Below are 16219 nucleotides of genomic sequence, written 5' to 3' on the forward strand. Positions count from 1 at the left end.
CAGAGGGTTCACTAACCCAGGGGGGGAGGGGGCATGGATTTATGGTCAGGGGCAGGCGATTTAGAGGGTATTTGAGGAAACGCTTTTCACCCAAAGGGACGTAGGAACCTGGACCTCACAGCCTGAAGGGATGGTCGAGGCGGGAACCCTCACAACATTTAGATGAGCACTTGGCACGCCATCGCAGACAAGGGGCGAAATTCTCCGGTATCGGCGCGATGTCCGCCGACTGGCGCCCAAAACAGCGCAAATCAGACGGGCATCGCGCCGCCCCAAAGGTGCGGAATGCTCCGCATCTTGGGGGGCCGAGCCCCAACATTAAGCGGCTAGGGTCGGCGCCGGACGGATTTCCGCCCCGCCAGCTGGCGCGGAAATGACATTGCCGGGCGGCTCATGCGCGGGAGCGTTAGCGGCCGCTGACGGCATTCCCGCGCATGCGCTGTGGAGGGAGTCTCTTCCACCTCCGCCATGGTGGAGACCGTGGCGAAGGCGGAAGGGAAAGAGTGACCCCACGGCACAGATCGCCCCGCGCCCCCCCCAGGACCCCGGAGTTCGCCCGCGCCGCCTTGTCCCGCCGGTAAGGTAGGTGGTTTAATCTACGCCGGCGGGACAGGCATTTTAGCGGCGGGACTTCGGCCCATCGGGGCCGGAGAATCGCGGGGGAGGGGGGGGGCCGCCAACCGGCGCGGCACGATTCCCATCCCCGCCGAATATCCGGTGCCGGAGACTTCGGCAACCGGCGGGGGCGGGATTCATGCCAGCCCCCGGCGATTCTCCGACCCGGCAGGGGGTCGGAGAATCTCGCCCATGGCTACGGATCGAGGGCTGGGAAATGGGATTGCGCTGGATAGGTGCTCGATGGCCTGAAGAGCCTCTCTCTCTCTGCTGTGTAACTCTTTAACTCTTAAGATAAGAAATCAGTGGGTTTATACACATGGAATGGCGTGTTTTCCCGTGTCAGAAATGTCATGATATTTAGATCAGCATATCATGGTGCAATCACACACACACTGATGGACATGCAGTAGGACCAACTAACACACACACAACATCGCAACCAATCACCAGTGAGAGCACAGGCACTATAAAACAGGGAACACCACAGTTCCTGCTCATTCCAGCAGCAACCAGCTCAGAGCACCAAGCTCAGAGCCTGCCACTCAGACATTCACCATGTGCTGAGTGCCTCACCCTGACAGTGATAGGACAGGGTCCGCAGACTAGCTGGTGATGCACGTACCCAAGTTAGTAGTGTGCTGTTACAGTTGAGTAGTTAATAAAATTGAGTTACACCATCTCCAGCCGTGTTGGATCGTTTGTACATCAGGACACCCAACACGACAAGAAACATTCCCCACGCCCGTCACGGGTCTTAGTCCCAGATGGGTGAATTCCACCAGCCCCCTTTCCGGAAGCGTTACGTGACCCGGCGTCGGAAAGGAGAACGTTAAACCCCTGTCAACGCTACTTAAAATAAAACCCCACGGAATTGTAAAACTCAGCTCCAGGCGGGGGGTGAAATGGTTAATACTCCGAAGGGAGGTGGGATTAATCCACCATTTACATTCGGGTGATTGACACTGGGCTAGGTCGGTGGGGGCTCAGGTTAGAGGGGCCGAGTGGCCTGCGCTGGTTGCCCCCCCCCAGCCCGGAGCTGAGTTTGAGTCCCGTCCTGAAGCACCTCACCCTGTGGCCTCGCTGTAAAAACCCAACTCCCAGTCAGTAACTCCGCAGAAATGGGACTTGTTCAGCAAGGATTAGAACTCGAATTTCCACGGGATTTAACTTCAAAAGCTGCCAATAATTCCTGGATCCCGTGGTCCTGCCGTCTGGAATCTCGCTGGAGTGGGTCCGAGTCGCCATTGCCCCCCCCCACCCCACCCCCTCCTCTCCCCCCTCCCCCGCCCTCCGGCACAGCTGGAGATGATATATTCAGCCGACACGAGCAGAGATGGGATACTATTAAACCTGATAACAGACGCCAATCAACCAATCTGTAATCTACCTCGATATTATTTGCACGGTTAGCGCGCCTTTTCCGATCGTCATGGCGTCTCAAAGTGCTCGACCGCCAGTGAGGTACTTTTGAAGTGTAGTCACGGTTCCAACGTGCGCACAGCAAGCTCCCACTGACGGCGTCTGTTTTAGCCACGCTGATTGACGGAAGAATATTGGCCTTCAGGACGCCGGGGAGATCTCCCCTCACTCTTCTCTGAAAGAGTGGCCGCGGAATCCTTGACCTCCCCCCGAGAGCGGTTACCCCCTGCCCTCAGTTTGAAGGTGGCATGTCTGACAGGGGGCAGCACTCCCCACCGTGCCGCAGCGGGAGGGTCGGCCTGGACTGGTTGCCCACGCCCCCGGGGTGGGACTCGGACCGACAACCTTCTGCCTCCGAGGGGAGTGTGATCACCCGCGGTGGGGTTGGTGCGGCTGAGGGACCGAGGTGGGTGACGGGGGGGGAGGGGGCCCGGAGGACGGGGGGAGGGGTCCCGGAGGACGGGGGGCGGGGGGGGGGCACCTCTCCGTATTCTCTCTCTCCTCCCTTCCTCCTTAAAACTTCCACCTCTTTGACCAAGTTATTGTCCAGCTCGTCTGAATATCTCCTTCAGTGACTCAGTGTCAATTTTAACACGCTCCTGTGAAGCAGCTTGGGGCATTCGACTACGTTAAAGGTGCTATGCAAATGCAAGTTTAATGACCAGTTTTGCGACTGGGACAATGGGAACTCCCTGGTCACAAGAACACTGAAACTTAATGAATTAATCAACGGGTTTTCTTTAGCTGAGCTCAGACCTTCGTTATATTCCCCTGATTAATTTAGCTGTTAATTAACATCCAGGGCCTCTTGGTGAAGCAGACAATTACAAGCTGGGAAAATAGCCGTCCCTCTTGTCAAACCCGAGACTCAGATACATGGAACGATCCAATGGTCCGGGTTACTGAGCTCCCGATGGGGCGGGCCTGGAGAGTTCTGGCAGCTTTTGTTGGGAGCGTGCCATTGAATTAACACTTTGCAGTTCCGATTTTTAACTTTGTTCCTGAGTCCAGGTCCTGCACATGGATTCCACTTTTTAAAATCCCAGGCGTGGGAGTCATCCCTCTGCCCATCTCCCCCCTTCAATTGATGGCCGGTGCAGACACATTGATATAGCACCATTGGGCGGCGCGGTGGCGCAGTGGTTAGCACTGCTGCCTCACGCCGCTGACGACCCGGGTTCGAATCCCGGCCCTGGGTCACTGTCCGTGCGGAGTTTGCACATTCTCCCCGTGTCTGTGTGGGTCTCACCCCCACAACCCAAAAAGATGTGCAGGGTAGGTGGATTGGCCGCGCTAAATTGCCCCTTAATTGGAACAAAAAGAATTGGGCACTATAAATTAATAAAAAATTATAGCACAATTCACCATCGTCTCCCCTCCACAAGCAATGCGATTTAAATTTGAAACTGGAAGGCGATATCAGGATGGGTGATCAGAGCTTGTTCCGAGAGTTTTTTTTTTAAGAGAGTCTTAAAGGAGAGAGAAACAGACTGGGGGTTTTGGGAGGGAATTCCGGCGCTCAGGGGCCCAATGGCGAAGCGATTTAAATCGAGGACTCTCGAGAGGTGTGAATCGGAGCGGCCCAGAGATCTCAGAGGGTTAGTGGAGCGGGCGACAGTGACTGGGATACCGTGGCATCATCCTTCACCGCACATCTGGACTAAATCGCTCTCAACCCAGAGGGCACTAATCGTCTCCTTAAACCTCTACCCATACCCCCACCCTCAGCCCTGCCCCCCTCCACCCTCCCCTCCAACACCAAGCAGAGGACTTGCTGGCTGCCCGTGGCACGGGTGAACCCGCTTCACCCAGTCCCGATTCACCAACCTCCCACCTTGCCTTGGGAGCGAGGTTGTCAGCTGCTGGCACAGAGGGGCTGAGTCGCCCCGGCCTGGGGGTCCGCATTCACAAGGGGCCGCCGGGTGAACGGGACGGGCGGACACTGAGCTTGGCTGAGCTGGAGAATGCGCAGTGGCCGCGGAACGAGGACGTTTCGCTCCACTTCTCCCACATCGCAGCGGTGACAGTTCCCTCAATCTTCACCGTGCCCGACAGGCCCAGCCATAATTTAACGAGTGTCTTAGTGGCTCGGGGCAGATACTCCATCACCACCCCCTCCTCCGCCCTGCCTGAAATAACTTGCCCTCATTAACCACCCCAGATGCTGTGGCCATTTATACTCTCGATTTCTGACTGTGCTCGGAATCATCAAAGCGTCAATTTTGCAAATACTTATTAAAGGCACAGAATTAGAACCGCTGGGTCTGTCGACAATGCGATGGGAGTCATTCCCCACTAATTGGACTCTGCGTTAAAGACTATGTTCCAATCTCACCCTCTTTTACAGTAACTTTCATCAGTTGCCAGGTAACCCATCCTGCTCCACTGGCAGTCAGCGCTCTCTCCAGGGTAGGCACGCAGGGGAGTGAGTGGAGTCGGGAGCGTGTTTACAGACACGACACCTCGTGTCAAATTCTGAGCCACATCTAAACCCTGAACAGTCCCCTCTCCACCACTGAGCTGTCAGACTAATGTTCAACAATGAGTCACTGCATCTGCACCTCAGTCTGAACAGAGAAGTGTCTTTGTGTGAGTCTCTCTCTCTCTCTCTCACCACACACTTTCTCTATCTCTTTGCACCACTCTCACTCTCTGCCTCCATCTCTCTTTCTCAGCCACTCTCTCCCTCTCTCTATTTTCTTACAACAGCTCCCTCTGCTGCTCGTCTTATTTTTGACCCCGGATGACAGAATTTGTCAGGGTGTCTCCCTGTCTCTCCCTTTCCCCTCTCTCCCCTTCCCCTCTCCCTTCTCTCCCGTTCCTCTCTCTCCCCTCTCTCCCCTTCCCCTCTCTCCCCTTCCCCTCTCTCCCCTCCCCCTCTCTCCCTTTCCCCTCTCTCCCCTTCCCCTCTCCCTTCTCTCCCCTTCCTCTCTCTCCCCTTCTCTCTCCCCTTCCCTTCTCTCCCCTTCCTCTCTCTCCCCTTCCCCTCTCTCCCTCTACCCCTCTCTCCCTCTCCCCCTCTCTCCCTCTCCCCCTCTCTCCCTCTCCCCCTCTCTCCCCTCCCCCTCTCTCCCCTTCCCCTCTCTCCCTCTCCCCCCTCTCCCCCCTTCCTCTCTCTACTTCCCCTCTCTCCCCCTCCTCTCCCCTTCCTCTCTCTCCCCCCCTCCTCTCCCCTTCCTCTCTCTCCCCTTCCCTTCTCTCCCCTTTCTCTCCCTCTCCTTCCCCTCTCTCCCCTTCCCCTCTCTCCCCCTCCTCTCTCTTCCCTTCCCTTCTCTCCCCTTCCTCTCCCTCTCCTTCCTCTCTCTCCCCTCCCCTCTCTCCCCTTCCCTCTCTCCCCTTCCCTCTCTCCCCTCCCCTCTCTCCCCTCCCCTCTCTCCCCTTCCCTCTCTCCCCTTCCCTCTCTCCCCTTCCCTCTCTCCCCTTCCCCTCTCTCCCCTTCCCCTCTCTCCCCTTCCCCTCTCCCCCTCCTCTCTCTTCCCTTCCCTTCTCTCCCCTTCCTCTCCCTCTCCTTCCTCTCTCTCCCCTTCCCTCTCTCCCCTTCCCTCTCTCCCCTTCCCTCTCTCCCCTTCCCTCTCTCCCCTTCCCTCTCTCCCCTTCCCTCTCTCCCCTTCCCCTCTCTCCCCTTCCTCTCTCTCCCACTCCCCTCTCTCCCTCTCCCGTCTCTCTCCCCTCCCTCTCTCTCCCCGCCCTCTCCCCTTCTCCTCTCTCCCTCTCCCCTCTCCCCCTCCCTCTCCCCTTCCCCTCTCTCTCTCTCCTTCCTCCCTCAACCCATCCCCTCTCTCTCCCCTTTCTCTCTCTACCCCTCCCTCTCACCTTCCCTCTCTCACATTAACATTAAGAATTCGAGCAGGGCAGCACGGTGGCGCAGTGGTTAGCACTGCTGCCTCACGGCGCCGAGGTCCCAGGTTCGATCCCGGCTCTGGGTCACTGTCCGTGTGGAGTTTGCACATTCTCCCCGTGTCTGCGTGGGTTTCGCCCCCACATCCCAAAGATGTGCAGGGCAGGTGGATTGGCCGCGCTAAATTGCCCCTTAATTGGGAAAACAAGAATTTGGGACTTTAAATTTAAATTAAAAAGAAATTTGAGCAGGAGGAGCTCATTCAGACCGTTGGGTCGATTGTCAATTAGATTGTGGCTCCACTCCCAACTTCATTGATGTGTACAAGCATCTATCAATCTCAGTCTGGAATCTGTTAAACAAGGGGGGGCATCCCCAGCCCCCGGAGGAGGTATTCCAAAGATTCACATCGTCTGAGGGAATACACCTCTCCGCAGACCCCTCTCTCTCTCCCCCATCTCTCTCTCACTCCCTCGTTCTCATCTCCTCCAGTTTGTGTGGGAGTTGGTTTCAGTTTCCACCGAACCCATCCAATCCCTACAGGAGGAGCTATTCGACCTATCGAGCCTGCACCGACCCTCTGTAAGAGCACTCTACTTAGCCCCACAATCCCGCCCTACCCCCGTAACCCCACCTACCCTGCACATCTTTGGACACTGAGTGGCAATTTAGCACGGCCAATCCACCTCACCTGTATATCTTTGGACTGCGGAGCACCCGGAGGAAACCCACGCAGACACGGGGAGAACGTGCAGACTCCGCACAGACAGTCACCCGAAGCCGGAATCGTACCCGGAACCCTGGCGCTGTGAGGCAGCAGTGCTAATCGCCGTGCCACCCCATGTTATTAATTCTGTTTAGCTCGGGCCCTGACACATCTATGATTTTCTTTTGTTTTTCTGTTCTCTTTCCAGAGTGAAGAATTTGATATCTACACGTTGTACTGCATGAACTATCCCAAGTAAGTGGCCAACAGGCCGTGAATTAGTGCCTCTCTTTGACCCGTTTGGAGGGGGTCTTTTCTTTGATCTGGAGGATTGACAGAATCGGGTCAGGAAGGGTCCACGTGGAACAACTCCGCCCGGCCACTGGGTCGGATTTCATTCCCGATTTAACGAGCGACTCCCTGGATCTACACCAAACTATCAGTCAGGAGCTTCCAGAGTCACATGGAGGTCAGAGGATGCAAGTGTCCAATAGTGGACTGAGGGGATAACTCTACCTCCACCTTCAATGCAGGTGTCTCTGATGCTTTTAATTATGTTTGGGTGACAGGTTTATAAACATTTCTTCACTATAGCATGCACGGCCAGAGGTGTATGTGCATCTCTGCAGGAGGTCCCGGGAGTGGCTCAGGGATATAACCCAGCTGGTCACTCGGTCAGAGTTGGTCACCAAGTTCAAGGCAGAAACTAGTTTCCCGGGAACAAGGCCCAGTCTGGTTCCCTGCTAAATAGGCCAGGACTGGTTGCCTGGTGACCTGGCTAGGGCTAGTTTCCTGGTAACTAGGCCGGGGCTGGTTGCCTGGTGACTTGGCTCGGGCTAGTTTCCTGGTAACTGGGCCAAGTCTGGTTCCCCGCTAACTAGACCGAGGCTGGTTGCTTGGTGACTTGGCTAGGGCTAGTTTCCTGGTAACTGGGCCAAGACTGGTTCCCCGCTAACTAGACCGAGGCTGGTTGCCTGGTGATTTGGCTAGGGCTAGTTTCCTGGTAACTAGGCCCAGTCTGGTTCCCCGCTAACTGGACCCAGGCTGGTTGCCTGGTGACTTGGCTAGGACTAGTTTCCTGGTAACTAGGCCCAGCCTGGTTCCCCGCTAACTAGATCGAGGCTGGTTGCCTGGTGACTTGGCTAGGGCTAGTTTCCTGGTAACTAGGCCCAGTCTGGTTCCCCGCTAACTAAACCAGAGGCTGGTTGCCTGGTGACTTGGCTAGGGCTAGTTTCCTGGCAACTTGGCCGAGTCTGGTTTCCCGCTAACTAGGCTGGGGCTGGTTGCCTCGTGACTTGGCTGGGGCTAGTTTCCTGGTAACTAGGCCCGGGGACGGTTGCCCAGTAACTAGGCCAGGACTAGTTGCCCAATTACAAGGCTGACTGCCCATCTACGAGGTGGTGCCTGATACTCGGGCCGCGGTTCTCTGGGATACAAGTGATTCTGTGATGAATACGAGGAGGGAAACTGTTTAAGCTGAAAACCGTCGCCGTCATCGTTCTGGGTTATTTTTCTCTTTTTAACAGCTCTGTGTCTGTCCTACGAGAGTGCATGAAGAACGGAACCCTGGCTAAATTCTTCCGTGAGCGGCAGGCGACCCTTTCGCATTCCTTGCCCCTGGAAACGTACCTCTTGAAGCCAGTCCAACGGATCCTTAAATACCACCTCCTGCTGCAGGTAAGACCGAGGGATCAGGGCTTTTAACGGTGAGCCCCCTGGAGGCAAGTGAGGGGCTTGCGTGGAGAGCGAGAGAGAGCAGGGAAGAGGAGCAGGAAAGCCACCCAGCTCACTCCGCTCTTCACTAAGATCATGAATCCTCCGCTTTGAGTCCGCCTTCCCGCCCCATTCCCTTATTCTCCATAATCCAGCTCTTGAATCTTGGTTCTCTGCTGTCATTCCTGTGCCAAGATGGGCTGAATGGTCTCTTGGCAGCCTGTGTTGAGGGTAGGGGGGGCGGGTTTGGAAGGGAGGGAGATCCGGAGCAGGATGATTTGGGAAGAGGCCCTAGTCAGCCTCTCACCCCCGAGCCCGGAGTTTCTCTCTTCACAGTTCCAGACAATGTAGTGCGGGGCAGCCCAACTCCCACCCATCTGGGGGGGTGGGGTGGGGGGGGTGGCGACCTGTAATTCCTTCACCTGGTCCTACAACACCTAGTGTCGTACTCGGGGGCAGAGCCACAGGCCTCCCAGCGAATGAAACAAAAGGCTGTCAGGGAGCTGTCACCATGAACCTTGTAGTCCATCAAGTAGTCTTGGTTTCACTTTTGTTTTGAGCAGAGCACACACGCACAGCTCTGATGCCTTCAAGCTTTCAACACAACGTATAACCCTTCTCGTGTACCTGATCTTAACGAATCAACCCACAACGGGTTTACCCAATATCCTTACTGGCGATCTTTAAGGAGCCTTTAAGATGATTAAAGAAGTCAGTGGGGACAGCACAGTGGCACACTGGCTAGCACTGCTGCCTCCCGAGGGCAGCACAGTGGTTAGCACGAGGTCGGCACGGTGGCACAGTGGTTAGCACTGCTGCCTCCCAGCGCCAGGGTCCCAGGTTCGATTCCGGCTTGGGTCAGTGTCTGTGCGGAGTCTGCACATCCTCCCCGTGTGTGCGCGGGTTTCCTCCGGGTGCTCCGGTTTCCTCCCACAGTCCAAAGATGTGCAGGTTAGGTGGATTGGCCAAGCTAATTTGCCCCTCTGATCCGGGGATAGGGCAGGGTTGCAGGGATAGCGAGGGGCGAGTGGACCAAGGTAGGGCACTCTTTCAGAGGGTTGGTACAGCCTCGATGGGCCGAATGGACTCCTTCTGCGCGGTAGGGATTCCGTCATTCTGTGGGAATCTTAAAACTCAAGTCAGGCCAGTCCGAAAACATTTCCTCACTCAGTTGGGAGTGTAGGTTTTCATAGAATTTACAGTGCAGAAGGAGGCCATTCGGCCCATCGAGTCTGCACCGGCTCTTGGAAAGTCAACACCTCCACCCTATCCCCAGAACCCAGTAACCCCACCCAGCACTAAGGGCAATTTTGGACACTGAGGGCAATTTATCGTGGCCAATCCACCTAACCCGCACATCTTTGGACTGTGGGAGGAAACCGGAGCACCCGGAGGAAACCCACGCACACACGGGGAGGATGTGCAGACTCCGCACAGACAGTGACCCAAGCCGGGAATCGAACCTGGGACCCTGGAGCTGTGAAGCAATTGTGCTACCCACAATGCTACCGTGCTGCCCTCTTCCTTAGTATAGTGGTGATGTTGTGGACCCTGTAAACCTACCTGAGTGCCCTGAGGACATGAGTTCAACTCCCTCTGTGGCCACTGGGGAAATTTAAATTCAGTAAAATAATTTTAAAATCTGGAATTAAAATGTCATCCTCGATAATAATGATTGTACGACTGTCAGGCTCCCATCTGGTTCATGAATATCCCTTTAGGGAAGGAAATCTGCCGTCCTTACCCAGTCTAGCCTACATGTGCCTCCAGACCCATGGCAGTGTGATCGATTCCAAAACGGCCGAGCGAGACGCTCAGTTGTACAAAACCACCACAGAAATGTCACGTTATTAGAACGATAGGATACTTTGGCCTTAATTAACTTGCACAAGAAGGCCTGTAAGGGTATTGGGTAAACAGGACATGGGTCGATTCATGAAGACCCGGCACATGAGGAGAGTTATACGTTGGGTTGGAAGCTCGAAGACGTCAGAGCTGTGCGTGCGTGCTCTGCCCAAAGCAAAAGTGAGACCAAGACTGGGGCCGCGTGACACACTTTCCTTCGAGTGATACCCTGCTGAGATCCCTGTGTATTACAACAGGAAAACCAGGATACCACGGGCGTGCAGGGGATCAAGAAGGGGGCTCACCACCACCTTTGCCAGGGCAATTAGGGATGGGCAATAAATGCCTGCCTAGCCCACGATGCCCACCTCCCAAGAGTGAATGAAAAGGCAGAAACTCCCTCCGAAGAATCTGTTGAGGTTTGGCGGGGGGGGGGGGGGGGGGGGGGGACGGGACAAATCAATTAAAAATGTCAAGCCTAATAATTAGTTATTGGGTCGGGGCAGCAGGAACATCGAGTTCAATCATAGATGGGCCATGATCTCATTGAATGGTGGAGAGGACTCAATGGGCCAAGCAGCTTCCGCCTTTTCTACGGCCCCGAGCCGATCACAAGGCCGCTAATCGGTTCTGTCACCACTGGCAACGGATCGAGAGTTTGAGGTGAAAGTGCGCCCGGGAGGTTTAATCACGTTTGGCCAATCTTGTCGCAGGAATTGGCCAAACACTTTGACAAAAGCGCCGAGGGTTACGAGATGGTGAAGGAGGCGATTATCACCATGACGGCAGTGGCCTGGTACATCAATGACATGAAGAGGAAACAGGAGCAAGCTGTGAGATTGCAGGTAAAGAGGCAAATTACAAAAACTCAACTGGGGTGAAGGGAGATGAACCCTCCATTTGAAAAGTTAAAATAATTGCCAGGGCGGCACGGTGGCGCAGTGGTTAGCACTGCTGCCTCACGGCACTGGGGACCTGGGTTCGAATCCCGGCCCCGGGTCACTGTCGGTGTGGAGTTTGCACGTTCTCCCCGTGCCTGCGTGGGTCTCACCCCCCACAACCCAAAGATGTGCAGGGTAGGTGGATTGGCCGCGCTAAGTTGCCCCCTAATTCTGTTCCGAGGGACCACTGCTACTGGGACCACAATGAAACAGGAAGTAAAAAGGGGTTCGGGTGAACAAACGTTCGCTCGATCCTACAGAGCATGAATCTCGCTGAAAAGAGACATATTGTCGAAGTTTTTCATCTTGTACTCACCAGGGCAAACATAAGAATACCAAATTTCAAAATGACCACAACAGGTTATGCTGCAGGCGAGGGGGAGGGTGGTGGTGGTAGGGTGGGGTGGGGTCAAGAGTTTTAGAAACTACTACGTGTTGATAAAATGTCTATCGCACCGACTTCTCGAATTGAAACCTCATTTTTCCGTTCTGCCCAGGAGATTCAGAACTCGCTGCTCAGCTGGAAGGGACCTGACCTGAAAGCATTCGGAGAACTGGTTTTGGAAGGAACGTTCCGGGTCCAGAGAGCCAAGAAGGAACGGACGTTATTCCTGTTCGATAAGATGCTGCTCATTACCAAGAGGCGGGCGGAGCAGTACACCTACAACATGCACATCTTTGTGAGTGCCGGACAGCTTTGTGAGGCAGGAGGAGGGCGGGGAATCAATCGGTTAACACAAACTATCAACAGCTCCTCACTTTAGCCCCCTCCCTTCCCCCATCAGGGGAATCCTCCGCACCTTCAGGGGCTGGGCCGGCGCGGAGTGTTTGACGTCGCGCCCGCTTGCGCGGAAGGGCCTCCGCCGGCCGGTGCGAGACTGCGCATGCGCGGGAGCTCCGGCGTGAGCTGGCAGCATCGCAGCGCCTGCGCAGGGGGGTTCTTCGCCGCACTGGCCATGGCGGAGGTTGACAGCGGCCGGTGCGGAGGGAACGAGTGCCCCCATGGGACATGCCTGCCTGCGGATCGGTGGGCCCTGATCGCGGGCCAGGCCACATGGGGCACCCCCGGAGCCAGATCTCCCCCACCCCCCCGAGGACCCCGCAGGCCGCCTATGCAGCCAGGTCCCGCCGGTAAGGAGCTGTTGTCAGAGGGTCAGTACTGAGGGAGTGCTGCACTGTCAGAGGGTCAGTACTGAGGGAGTGCTGCACTATCAGAGGGTCAGTACTGAGGGAGTGCTGCACTGTCTGACGGTCAGTGCTGAGGGAGTGCTGCACTGTCAGAGGGTCAGTACTGAGGGAGTGCCGCACTGTCTGACGGTCAGTGCTGAGGGAGTGCTGCACTGTCAGAGGGTCAGTACTGAGGGAGTGCCGCACTGTCAGAGGGTCAGTACTGAGGGAGTGCTGCACTGTCAGAGGGTCAGTACTGAGGGAGTGCCGCACTGTCAGAGGTTCAGTACTGAGGGAGTGCTGCACTGTCAGAGGGTCAGTACTGAGGGAGTGCTGCACTGTCTGACGGTCAGTGCTGAGGGAGTGCTGCACTGTCAGAGGGTCAGTACTGAGGGAGTGCTGCACTGTCAGAGGGTCAGTACTGAGAGAGTGCCGCACTGTCAGAGGGTCAGTACTGAGGGAGTGCCGCACTGTCAGAGGGTCAGTACTGAGGGAGTGCCGCACTGTCAGAGGGTCAGTACTGAGGGAGTGCCGCACTGTCAGAGGGTCAGCACTGAGGGAGTGCCGCACTGTCAGAGGGTCAGTACTGAGGGAGTGCCGCACTGTCAGAGGGTCAGTACTGAGGGAGTGCCGCACTGTCAGAGGGTCAGTACTGAGGGAGTGTCGCACTGTCAGAGGGTCAGTACTGAGGGAGTGCCGCACTGTCAGAGGGTCAGTACTGAGGGAGTGCCGCACTGTCAGAGGGTTAGTACTGAGGGAGTGCCGCACTGTCAGAGGGTCAGCACTGAGGGAGTGCCGCACTGTCAGAGGGTCAGTACTGAGGGAGTGCCGCACTGTCAGAGGGTCAGCACTGAGGGAGTGCCGCACTGTCAGAGGGTCAGTACTGAGGGAGTGTCGCACTGTCAGAGGGTCAGTACTGAGGGAGTGCTGCACTGTCAGAGGGTCAGTACTGAGGGAGTGCTGCACTGTCAGAGGGTCAGTGCTGAGGGAGCCCCGCACTGTCAGAGGGTCAGTGCTGAGGGAGTGCCGCACTGTCAGAGGGTCAGTACTGAGGGAGTACCGCACTGTCAGAGGGTCAGTACTGAGGGAGTGCTGCACTGTCAGAGGGTCAGTACTGAGGGAGTGCTGCACTGTCAGAGAGTCCGTGCTGAGGGAGTGCTGCACTGTCAGAGGGTCAGTACTGAGGGAGTGCCGCACTGTCAGAGGGTCAGTACTGAGGGAGTGCCGCACTGTCAGAGGGTCAGCACTGAGGGAGTGCCGCACTGTCAGAGGGATATCTTTCAGATAACAAATTGGAATAGTTTGCCCTCTGATCCCCCATCCACTATTTTGAAGAGTCGGGAATATCTCCTGGTGTTTGATCAAATTGTTTCTCTCACAGAAGCATATTAGCTGGTCATTATCACATGTGTGGGATCTTGCTGTGCCAAATTGACTGCTGCGGTGCCTACGTTGCAACAGTGGCAGCACTTCCAATTATTTGTAAAGGCTTTCGGCCTCTGGCTTCTGGAATGCTCTGTAGAAACGTAAGATTTTCTCTTTCGACAGTGCTGCAACCTGTCATTATCGGAGAACTTGAAGGACCAGCTGAGTTTTCGAGTGACGGATTTGACCATTCCTAAACAGCAGCACACACTCCAGGTTAGTCATCACATTGTTGGGTCAGAGATCAGAGTCATCGTGATCGGCCCTCAGTGACCGACTGTCTGCACTCGTTGCTGAGGCCTGTCACATGCTAAGGCTTGTCACTGATTAAGGCCTGCCACTGGTCACTAAGGCCCACTGCTGGTCGCTAAAGCCTGTCGCTATAATGCCTGCCACTTATCCCTAAAGCCTCTTACTGGTTGCAAAGGCCTTCCTTTGGTCACTCAAGCCCACCACTAGTCACTAAGGCTTCCCACTGGTCACTAAGGCCTGTCACTACTTACTAAGGCCTGTCACTACTTACTAAGGCCTGTCACTCATTCCTCAGGCCTGTCAGTGGTTACTTAGGCCTGTCACTGGCTACTCAGGCCTGTCAGTGGAGACTAAGGCCTGTCATTAGTTACTAAGGCCTGACACTGGTCACTCATTCCTCACGCCTGACACTGAATATTTAAGCCTGTCACTGGTTACTTAGGCCTGTCACTGGATACTAAGGTCTTTCACTAGTTACTAAGGCCTGTCACTAGTTATTAAAGCTGTCAGTGGTTGCTAAGGCCTGTCACTGGCTACTAAGGTCTGTCACTGGTTACTAAGGCTTGTCACTGAATACTAAAGCCTGTCACTAGTTACTTAGGCCTGTCACTGGTTACTTAGGCCTGTCACTGGTTACTATCGTGGTTAATTACCTCAGGTCAGTCTTGTTCTGCTGTCCCTGGGCACATCCACTCACCAGATGTGCTTTTGAAGGCAGATTGACAGCAAAGCACCCAATTCCAGCTCAGTCACCTCGTGAGTCAGGTTCGGGGTTCAAGACCCACTCTAGGCCAACACTCCAGTGCAGCACTGAGGAAATGCCGCAGTGTTGGCGGTGCAGTCTTTGCATGAGCCGTTAACCACCGGCCTACTCATGTCGGTGTGAGAGGTCCCACGGCATTATTTTGAAACAGACCGGAGTCCGGACCAGTATTTATCCCTCAATCATTCTCACACGGAGCAGATTGGCTGGGCCATCACGTGGCTGTTTATGGGATCTTCCTGTGCTCAGATTGGTTGTGACATTTCCGACAATACAGTGGTGACTAGGCTTACAAAAAATACTTACCGTTGACAGGAGAGCGCTTTGAGACATTTGATATAAACCCAAGTACTTCCTGGTTTGCCAATTATAATAATCATGATGCTGATTGGTTTGTTCTCCCAGGCTAAGAATCAAGAGGAGAAGAGATTGTGGATCCATTACCTAAAGCGCCTGATCATCGAGAATCACCCAGCATCCATCCCACAGAAGGTCAGAGCGTGTGTGTGTGTGTGTGTGTGGAGGGCGGGTGTTGGCTTGGATGTGTGAGGGGGTAGATATTGTGTGTGTGCGGTGGTGCTGCACTGTCAGAGGGTCAGTGCTGAGGGAGTACCGCACTGTCAGAGGGTCAGTACTGAGGGAGGGCTGCACTGTCAGAGGGTCAGTGCTGAGGGAGTGCCGCACTGTCAGAGGGTCAGTACTGAGGGAGTGCCGCACTGTCAGAGGGACAGTACTGAGGGAGTGCTGCACTGTCAGAGGGTCAGTGCTGAGGGAGTGCCGCACTGTCAGAGGGTCAGTACTGAGGGAGTGCCGCACTATCAGAGGGTCAGTACTGAGGGAGTGCCGCACTGTCAGAGGGTCAGTACTGAGGGAGTGCCGCACTGTCAGAGGGTCAGTACTGAGGGAGCGCTGCACTGTCAGAGGGTCAGTACTGAGGGAGTGCCGCACTGTCAGAGGGTCAGTACTGAGGGAGTGCCGCACTGTCAGAGGGTCAGTACTGAGGGAGTGCCACACTGTCAGAGGGTCAGTACTGAGGGAGTGCCGCACTGTCAGAGGGTCAGTACTGAGGGAGTGCCACACTGTCAGAGGGTCAGTACTGAGGGAGTGCCGCACTGTCAGAGGGTCAGTACTGAGGGAGTGCCACACTGTCAGAGGGTCAGCACTGAGGGAGTGCCACACTGTCAGAGGGTCAGTGCTGAGGGAGTGCTGCACTGTCAGAGGGTCAGTACTGAGGGAGAGCTGCACTGTCAGAGGGTCAGTACTGAGGGAGAGCTGCACTGTCAGAGGGTCAGTACTGAGGGAGTGCTGCACTGTCAGAGGGTCAGTACTGAGGGAGTGCAGCACTGTCACAGGGTCAGTACTGAGGGAGTGCTGCACAATCAGAGGGTCAGTACTGAGGGAGTGCTGCACTGGCAGAGGGTCAGTACTGAGGGAGTGTCGCACTTTCAGAGGGTCAGTACTGAGGGAGTGTCGCACTGTCAGAGGGTCAGTGCTGAGGGAATGCTGCACTGTCAGAGGGTCAGTGCTGAGGG

General features: G+C 55.5%; 1 protein-coding gene across 4 annotated transcripts in view; it reads left to right on the forward strand.

The window, feature by feature from the left end:
* LOC140402281 (uncharacterized) overlaps nucleotides 1–16219 on the forward strand; it is a 285684-nt gene that overhangs the window by 191746 nt on the left and 77719 nt on the right. For all 4 annotated transcript variants that reach the window (XM_072489930.1, XM_072489929.1, XM_072489931.1 and 1 more), the window contains 6 exons: nucleotides 6790–6836; nucleotides 8108–8258; nucleotides 10853–10984; nucleotides 11578–11760; nucleotides 13796–13888; nucleotides 15093–15179. In XM_072489930.1, the coding sequence (XP_072346031.1) occupies nucleotides 6790–6836; nucleotides 8108–8258; nucleotides 10853–10984; nucleotides 11578–11760; nucleotides 13796–13888; nucleotides 15093–15179 (693 nt within the window). The remainder of the gene's footprint in view (nucleotides 1–6789; nucleotides 6837–8107; nucleotides 8259–10852; nucleotides 10985–11577; nucleotides 11761–13795; nucleotides 13889–15092; nucleotides 15180–16219) is intronic.

This window comes from Scyliorhinus torazame, chromosome 25 (assembly GCF_047496885.1).
Source record: "Scyliorhinus torazame isolate Kashiwa2021f chromosome 25, sScyTor2.1, whole genome shotgun sequence".
Lineage (NCBI taxonomy): Eukaryota > Metazoa > Chordata > Chondrichthyes > Carcharhiniformes > Scyliorhinidae > Scyliorhinus > Scyliorhinus torazame.